At 49.7% G+C, this 9770-nt stretch overlaps 1 protein-coding gene across 1 annotated transcript; it reads left to right on the plus strand.

Annotated features, from left to right (window-relative positions):
* Positions 1-607: 607 nt before the first annotated feature.
* On the plus strand, positions 608-2561 carry LOC142768264 (solute carrier family 22 member 7-like). Its single transcript, XM_075870218.1, has one exon. It carries the CDS (start codon positions 693-695, stop codon positions 2559-2561), a length of 1869 nt encoding a protein of 622 aa, XP_075726333.1. The 5' UTR covers positions 608-692.
* The last annotated feature ends 7209 nt before the right edge of the window (positions 2562-9770 follow it).

Consider the following 9770-nt stretch of genomic DNA (forward strand, 5'->3'; position numbering starts at 1 on the left):
CGTTTCTGCGCCTCTGCACTCCACCGGCGCGGGTGTGCAAGCTGAGGTATAGGCTGCGTCTACCACATCGCTCTGGATCTAGCACCCGCTGTGACACCATCCTCGCAATAAATGATACCATACAAGAGCCTTGAATTGCGAATGCCTGGGTGGTGCGTTCCGCAATGCACGAGCATCTGGAGACGGGGCGTGAGAATGTTCTGGTTCCCGACTTGTCCGAAATGACGGAAAACACTGGAACCAACGTGGTGGCCCATCAAGTATGACGGCCGTTTCAGCCAGTTGTAAGCAACCATGATCGAAGTTGTCACCACCCTAAAACACACAGACGTGTGCACATGAAGGCTCCCTACACTCAGTGTGACGAGCTTGCAAATCGTCACGAAAAAATGTTGGAATTCAGGCCTTTACAAAATGTTTATCGGCACGTAAGGGACAACTTTGAAAGCCACAAAACTCCAATTTCGGTTTCGATACGCACTGAAGACGCTGTTTCCCCCGAAAATGACACAGTAAATTTGTCCCATCACGTGATTTGATAGGACAAGCACCAGCGCGCGCTGAGGACGACGAAGAAGAAGAATCCTACCTTTGGGCTAGTATTCAGACATATCGCTCACGCCTGGAATATAAAATTCTGGCATAATAGAGACTTCCTGCACCTCAAAAGCAGTGCGTGTCAAAACTCGGGGATGGACTTCTTGTTTCCCCGGAAACTGGCCGGTGACGATCTTCGCACAAGCGAGTCCTTCGACTGCGCCGAAGCCTTCGGCTATGGCCCTTATCAGAAGAGGATGCTCTTTCTCATTGTCCTGGGATTGTTCTCGGTTAATTGCCAAACCCTGGTGGTGTCGCTCATCACCGGCGACGTCGACCACTGGTGCAAGCAACCCGAAGGATTCAACATCTCTGAAGACGATTGGAAGGACATCGCCATACCGAGGGAGGGCGACGGACATTTCAGCCACTGCCGCGTCTACGAACGCTGCAAGCTACCCACTGAACTCGGCAGTTCTGTCGGCTATACGAAGGACGGCTCTGAAGTTGCCGCTAGATGGTACAATCGGTGCGTACTTAACGAGCACCGCAACACCACCGACATGGCCGATGCTCCCTGCGAAGACTGGGACTATGACGTCAGCACCGCCAAGATCAGTGCTGTGAGTACTTGGAGCATGGTGTGCAACCGACGCTTTCTACCCGCGGCCCTGTTGGCCGTACAGAATACCGGCGCTTTCATTGCTCTCACCGCGTGCGGAGCCTTCGCGGATTACGTCGGCCGAAGAGTCATGATGTTGGGGACGGCCACAGCGGTGGTGGCATTCACGGCGAGTACCTTCCTAGCGGCGGGGTACGTGCACTACGCTGTGGCCCGCTTTCTCACCGGGGGCAGTGCCGCCGTGCTCGTCGTTTTCACCATCATCATACCGTTCGAGTTTATGACGCACGCACAAAGGCCGCAGCAAGTCCTCTTCCTGGCTGTTCTGGGCCTCGAGTTGTGCGAGATCTGGTTCGTCGCCATCAGACCTCTGGTCATCGACTGGCGTCTCAAGCAGCTCGTATTCCTCGCACCGACGGTCCTGCTGCTGCCCGTATTATCTACTGCCAGCGAGTCACCCCGCTGGCTGGTCGCGAAAGGGCGCCTTGACGAGGCCGAGGCAATCATGATGGAAGCGGCCACAATCAACAGCTTCCCACTTGCGGTCACAGGTTGTCTCGTGGAAAAGCTCAAGGAGCAGATGAACTGCAGAGCCGGTCGCGATGGCGTCGACCAAGAAGACTTGGTCGACGCTCGCTCCCTGCGGCGTCGAGCGTTCGCCATGTTCGCCGTCTGCTTCTCCATATGCTTCGTTTTCTACGTGGACGCGTTTTCAGCGGCGCAATATAACGACTACACCATCCAGAGCCTCGCGGTTGTCGTCACTCTGACCATGTACGTGGTTATGCACTTCCTGATCAAGGGCGTGGCGCTTGTTACGGTGCTTAGCGCTTGCTTCGTGCTTGTAGCTAGCATCCAATGCACGCTGAGTGTCGCCGTGGGCTCCGGATCTGGCACCATTGCCAAGACGTTGCTCATACTGTCCAAGGGAGTGTCGAACGTGGTTCTGGTCCACTGCTTCACATACATCCTGGAGCTGTTTCCATCGGCGGTGCGGGCCGGCGCCGCCTGCTGGGCGTTCGGTTGCGGACGTGTAGCGGCCATGTGCGCGGCGACCACGCTCGTCCTGAGGCCGATAGGACGCGAGGACATTGTCTTCGCCATAACAGGAGTTGTGCTTTTCGCCTGCCTGCTCATTGTACAGACCCTGCCGCGCACGACGGTTGTGGAGGAAGCCCGGATCGAGGCCAAGCGCGCTTCGGTATCGAGCCGGATGTCGTTGCTCCACATGAAACGAACGCTTGAGCAGCGTCCGCTGAGCAAGAAGTCCGGCTCCACCAGCGTGGAGAACTCTAGGTCATCCAGCAAAAAGAGACGAAAGAGCCGCAGCAGTCCTGGCAGTTCTAAGGCCTCCCGTAGGTCTACTACTGAATCGGGGGCAGCAGTGCCACCGAAAGACTAGAGAACCACATTGACTTTGGGTGGTGTCATGTTTACGAATCGTAATACGCATTTATCTTGTGCGTTAGCCGTGACACAATTCGTTTTCTATAACAGTAGGATTAAAGTGATTCGTCTAGGAAGCAGCCGTGTTTGTTTTGGTATCTGAATAGATGGCAACATTACGTAGCCGACAATAATGTAATTGCTTAATCGATTCTACGAGATATTTTTCTCAAGTGAAGTCTAACATATGTAGCGGAAGACGTGGAAGTCATGCCTCCAGGAATCGCTGTGGCTTTCTCATGTGTCGGCCCGTGCTGTCAAGTTGAAGACCTGGTCTCCGCACACGCAACGCTCACTAGCTGTTTCTTGTGGGACAAGTGGGATTCATTAGAAGCAGATTAAGAATCACACTAATATGTGCAGGACTTGCTTACGTGCGCGGCCAGGGTAGCTGTGCTGACGCTCGGCGCATCGTGGCCATGTGCACTCATGCCCCGTGATGTCCTGGAGCCAATATTAATATTTGACGACATTTTTGACGACACCAACTTACCCAACAGGAAGTCAATAATATTTGAGAATGTATAATAACATGTACTTCAAGGGCACATCTTAAGGGGTTGTTCCTGCTCGATAAAGAGTGATCACATGTGTGCCCAAGGTTACCCTTCAGGGGAGGGGTTGGTCACGACTACTCTATTATCGCTGAATTTTCACTGAAGTCATGTTTCACTTTTCCGTCGTTTTAGGGGTGAAGCTCTCCAGGGGGTGGGTCGTTCCCTCCTCCGTCCGTAGTATGCCACCAACTCTAGTTCATGAATTTCTCGCGAGATGGCTGTGTGTGTCTTAAGTCGAATTCAATATAAGATGCCCTTGGGAAACTGTGAGGATCGTGGTTCGCGCCAATTAAATCCCGAACTAAGGATGCCACTCATCTATCTACTCGCGCAGAAAAACATAATAAACGTTTTATTCTCTATCTTTGTATATAATACCACTAGATGGCAGTAGGCCATTCTTATAGATGATGATTAAAGCGGGGAGCCCCGCTGCAGTGGTCTAGTCTAGTGGATAAGGTACTTGGCTGCTGACCCGCAGGTCGCGGGATCAAATCGCGGCTGCGGCGGCTGCATTTTCGATGGAGGCGTAAGTGCTGTAGACCCGTGTGCTCAGATGTGAGTGTCGTTAGAGAACCCCACGTGGTCGAAATTTCCGGACCCCTCTACTACGGTGTCTGCCGGGAGGTTAAACCCACAATATCAATCAATCGAATAAAGTGGGGATCGGAGGGACAGATGGACGGATGGACGCTTCGCCCACTCATCATCATTGACTTCATAGATATTCTGTAATTTTTTTATTTTTGTTGCATAACATTTTATTTCTCTTTATAATGAACAGTGTGGTCAAACACCCTCGTGAGTATGATCCAGTTTCCGTTAGGTAACAAACACACAAGCACCGAATGTCTGTTCAGCAAAAGATGAAAGAGAATGACAATCATGTTTGAGATTTCACACCTGCTTTCTTTTTGTGGTTGAATTTCTGGCAGCGGTACCCTCCTTACGAAAGTTGAACACAAAAATACATCCACTAATACAGTTGCATATTCTCTGTCTCTACGCTGCACTTTTTGTTGGGGCTGACTCACACATAATAAGCGTGTTTCCCGTGCTCATATCGACACATTTCAGAAAAGTTCCATTAGCCTAAGTTCCTAGTCATAAAGGTATGCTCCTAAACGGAATGGCTGGTTCTTTAGCGAAGTCATCAATCAGTGGGTCAATTTTACCTCGTTTTGAACAATCCGCTGAAGTGACGGCTGCGCGATTTCGCAGGCGTAACATTATCAAAAGCTTTGCAGGTACAGCATTGACAAATTACACAGAATATTAGCACTTATTAAATCCCTGGCGCCGATCTTTTTCTGACACACGTTAGAAGTGGCAATTACGAGGCTACATTATCGAGTGCCGAAACTAAATTTATAACAACACAGGTCTGGTCAGGCTCTTTCTCTAATGTGCGCCTTCTGTGGCGATCTGGAAACTATAGATCATTCCTTTTTGATCTGTAGGCTCGAAGATCTACAGCTCGAACATCCAAGTTAGGAAGTTCTATTGGAATGAATTTGGTCGGGCCCGTGATTTTGTCTTTTGGAGCCTCTATTTCTGGGTTCACCAGTACGAAAGTTTGAGTGGCTGTGTGGAGTTATGTGAATGAAACCAAATGACTAACAAACTAATATATATTATTATCCTTATCTGTGTTGACACATGCCTAACTTTTACTTTGTTTATTTGATTTTTGAAAAATAGGGTGTCGACTCAATTTATTACCTGTCCCTAATAACAAAGCATTACGTTTGGTACATTTGAGTAAGCAACAAAATTTTGTTTGAAATTTTTTAAATGTTTTATTCTAGAATCTCCACTACTTTGAAATTTCATAAGATTTTGTTAGACCACTCAATTCTTGCCTAAGCTTCTCAGTGGGTATGAGCCACAAAAGATACGGAACACGAACAAGGCTCGTGACCACGAGGGGCTGGTGAGCGTGCGCTGACTACAAAGAAGAAGCGGTCACTAATAATGCTCTATTCTAAGAATAAATTTGTTTATGTAAATATTTCTATGCATTACATTAAGCACCACACTTGCCTATAGGCTATCGGTAATCTTTCTGTTATACCTCCATCATTCTAAATCTGAACAGTAAATTTTAAAGCCACTCGATTCTTGGCCAATCCCCCACAGTGGGTATGCGCCACTAACGATAGGAGAACAACAACAACAACAAGCGGTCACTGCTGCCGGTCAGCAAAGGTCATCTCTGTGAAATATTTTGACGCATACAACCCGAGTAGTGGCACCCGAGACCCAGGTCATGGACGTTTTGTTTCACACTCGGCCCGCCAGTGTCGACCGACGAAGGGGCGAGTCGTTGGGCTGCCAGAAATGCGTTGGCCACGGGTCTTTTCAGAAGAGGACGCTGTTCCCGATTCTCGTGAGACCGTTCAACACTGACTGCCTCGTGGTGTCCCTCGTCACCGGCGACGTCGACCACTGGTGCAAGCCGCCCGGTGACTTGAACGTGTCTGCAGATGATTGGAAGAACATCGCCATACCCAAGAAGGCCGACGGACGTTTCAGCCGCTTCCGTGTCTACGAGGGATTCAGGGCGGTCGTTGAACACGACACAGTTGTAGACCGCCAGGACTGGACCGCCGTAGCGCCTGCGTTCGGATTGTGGTAAAACGGGCGCTTTCTTGATGATCGCAAAGCCGAGGAAACATCGAGGGCGCAAGTGACTGGCCGTGTGAACAGTGAGACTACGACGCTCTTATGCGGCTGGGACAATGCGGTCAGCGCGTGTAAACATGGTTTTTGACCGACATTTGAAGCAAAGAACGCGGTTCTCCCTGCAGAATACAGCCGTTGCTGTTGTTCGGGCCCTGGCCAGAGCCTTCGCCGGCTACACTGTCTGGATGACCTTGCCGCTGCGCTGCTGTTGTGGCGTTATTTTTATTTGAAATGTTATATATATATCGACATAAATGAGGCAGACGTGCCTCTGATGGTTTATGCATCTTCTTTTTCTTAGATGCGGCGATATTTAGCCGAACAGGCCCCACGTAGTGGCGCTGTAGTAGGCAAGGCGCACCTTCCGTGGTGGTTGTCTACGTGGTATTTGTCTGCTTGACGCGGTGTCTGTTTTTTAACTAATAGTGCTGAGCATGGCCGTGTGCACACCTGGTTATCAGTGCGTTCAAGCCTCTCGAGCCAATAGCGGACGATCACAGTTCGCAGCAAGATCTTGTCTGTATGCGGGGTTTAGACTATAGATATCAATTCCACTTTTATCAACTGGGGTCTAAAGAAAGTCACTTTTTCTTTCTTACGTCTCTCTCTACCAGCACTGTTCACCGCGAGAGAATGACCCCGATGGCTTGTATCTGAAAGGAAGGTTGGATGAGCTCGAGGCGGTTATGTTGCGGGGCAGTGAAACTTAATTTTATCGCTACTCTGGGCACGGTCTGTACACGGCTAACGTTTGCCTGTTTGTTGCCTGTGAAGGATTGGCCAAGAAAATTGGCCGATCCCCACACAATTCCCCACACGCAAATTACCTGGGAGATTGGGCAAGAAAACTTGTAGTAGCCTATATGTGAACACTATAAAATGATTGTTGGCATATTGCTTAAGTGTATAAGTACAGAGGACAAGCTCCTTCATGGCGTAATGAAGCGGTTTCTTCCCTTGGTCTACACGTGTGGCATGTGCGGCGTGGAACAATGTTATCGCACCTGCATTTTAATGTGGACGCCACAACGACGGCAATGGTGAACTTGAATCACAAATGCCGTTTTGTCTGTCTTCCGCGCGCATTGGATTCTGCCAATACCCTGACCCTAAATCAACAGACGAGAAATAGTTACCGTGACGCGTGCGATGGCATCAATGGGATCAGACCCATGCTGGCAAGCTGTCCCGCGACTCTCGCCGACCCCGAAGAACAATGGCTTTGCTGGCAGGCGGTGGTGCGAAGCGCGTCTTGTCAAGACCAACTACTGGCAGTCCAGAAGGTCCACGATGACGGCACAAGGCTCGGCCTGACGGTACCGACGTGGACGCGGCCCGCCTCGGTCTGAAAAGACCGGGCTTCGGGACACAAATAAAGTTTTGTGTACGAATGAATGATGGCAGTAATTAAATTCCTAATATCTACACTGGCCCGTAAGTGCAGCTTGTTGCGAAAGATGCCCCGCTGCTGAGCTTGAAGGCACGGGTTTGATCCAGAAAGTTACAGGCACATTTCTGTGGAGTCATAAGGCAAAGAACACTCGCTTGCTTTGTTTAGGCGCAGGTGAAAAAACTCCAGATAGTCCTAGTGTAGCAAGTCAGCGTTGTTGTTGTTGGCACTTATTTGTTCACATTTTACGTTCGTGGAGGGCTGCGGTGAATGTGAGCGATGAGACGCGATTAAATGAAAAACGAAAACAAGAAAAACAAGAAAAGAGGGGGCACAAAAAATACAGCCCCAATAAGCGTCTTGCGAGTTCATGTTCTGGCTGCCGCGTTCAAGATGGAGCCTAGTGCCAACCGCCGGAGCCTTGGATCGTCCAGGTACTCGAGCAGCGACTGCCATAGCTCGTTGGCAGCAATCCCGCTGATGAACCCGGGTTCTGCCCAGGCCTGGAATGAAGTAGAACGCTATTCCGATAGGATTGTGGCAATGACCTGTTGCCTGGGTCCAGAGTACAGTGGGCAGTCCCGGATGAGGTGTGTCAGGTTTGCTCTGGTGTTGCAGTGGTTGCAGATGCCCATACTTGGGGTGCTCTCTGCGAAAACGCTGCATAAGGGAGGGGGTCAGGAGAGTTTCAGTCTGTACCTGCCGCAACAGTACCTGTTGCCAGTGGGTGTCAGCGCTTGAAAGAAGTGGAGGTATGTCCAATGGCTTGGATACATCGAAATAGCTTCGTCGGTAGCGCCTTGCATGGGCTACTGCTTCCATCGGATCATACTAATCGCGGTGTTCAATTTCTTCTGGTGCCCAGCGCACTGTGTATTCGGGTGGTTTCGACTGCGCTGACAGTATATTTATAGCATTGCACGCACCAGTCGATGTGCCCGTTCATTTCATGGTGCCTCCTTGTGACCCGGAATGCGCAGAGTAAATGCTAATTGTGTCCTTGTTCTCGCGGACGACGCACGTTATAAACGCAGTTGTTGGAACAGCAGTGGTAGTGCGAGTGTGCTTGCAAGTGCGAAAGGCCTCTTGGGGAGTCAGTGATTACCCTGTAGGGAAGTTTTTTGTCACCGGGTAAATTGTGAGTGGTGGACTCGGAATGTTTGGCAAAATCGATGATAGCGTGTAGTTCCGTCGTAGATGTGTGAACAACGTTACCCGCTACATGCAGTGTAGTTCTCCTTTCAGTGGCTTCAAGATTGGTCCATGCCATCGGTAATTGCTCTTGTGGCCCGATTGGTGCACCCACGTACCGTACTTGAGAGGAGCTATGGGGGTACATGATCTAAGTGTACTACGCAGTAGAAAACACGGACGGGAAAAAGACAAGGACAAGCGAAGTTTTCTATCAACTGAATGTTTATTCATCCCGCATTGCATACATGACAACCAGGAAAAAAGAAAAAAAGAAAAGAAAGTAGCATTTGAAAAGAAAAAAGAAAACGTCAGACTTCATACACGCGAAGCACGAGGCAGAATATTAAATGAATCACATGCATGCGCCATTTGCCAGAAATTGAAGCTCCTTATCTAGGAGGGCAACTGCACTTGTCCTTGTCTTTTTCCCGTACGTGTTTTCTACCGCGTAGTACACTTAGATCATGTATCACCAACTTTCCCAATCGTCCACTTTGATTAGCTGTGGGGGCAGTTGCCACTGCGTATTGCCTGCGTGTATTTCTCTTGGCTTCGGGCGCGGGCCTGCCTCCTTGCAGGATATTGGAAGCCGATGCACAACGTGCAATTCGACTTGCGTTCTATAGCAAACTGTATGTAATTGAATTAAAATAGTGCAAAATTATCGTACCTTCACTTACGCCGACAGAAGCATCCACTCTGACAAACAATGATTGAACAGCACGCCGCGAGAAGCTTTTTTCGTTGCTGTCTAAAGTCTGCTTGCTCGCAAAAGGCATTCGTAACAACATGTAGAAACATGTCCAGCTAAATGTTCGTCTTTATCCTTCATTTTTTGTCTTCCCACTGGTTGAGATTGCTCCCTACACCAGTGATTCATTCGTCTTTCTATTAGTCTGCCGACCCAAGGTGGCTCACGCTGTTTGAGGCAACCTAGTGGAGGGGCTCCGGGAAACTTGGACCACACGGGGCTTCTTCCACGTGCACAGACATCACACTATGCACGGGACTCTTGCGTTTTGCTTACTGGAACAGCTCCGTAAACACTGGGACCAACTAGGTCAACAATCAATGGCGCTCGTTAATCGCAGGTTACCATACTATACAATGTTCTAAACCGAGCACACTGATCGAAGCTATTCTTGTCCACCTGTTGCAGGACGCTCCTCCCGTACACCGGCTGTCGCACAGGCCTCGCGTTTCGTTAGGTTCGAGTTCTACATTTCGCGGGCCCTCGCAAAGCGAGGAAAAAAAAAGTGCAGGAACGGGCGTCTCGTCGCGGTGTGACCTACATAATCGCGAAGCCCTGTCCAGAGAAGGTTGTCACTCTCGTTCGATT

Source organism: Rhipicephalus microplus, chromosome 8 (assembly GCF_043290135.1).
Source record: "Rhipicephalus microplus isolate Deutch F79 chromosome 8, USDA_Rmic, whole genome shotgun sequence".
In the NCBI taxonomy this organism is placed as follows: domain Eukaryota; kingdom Metazoa; phylum Arthropoda; class Arachnida; order Ixodida; family Ixodidae; genus Rhipicephalus; species Rhipicephalus microplus.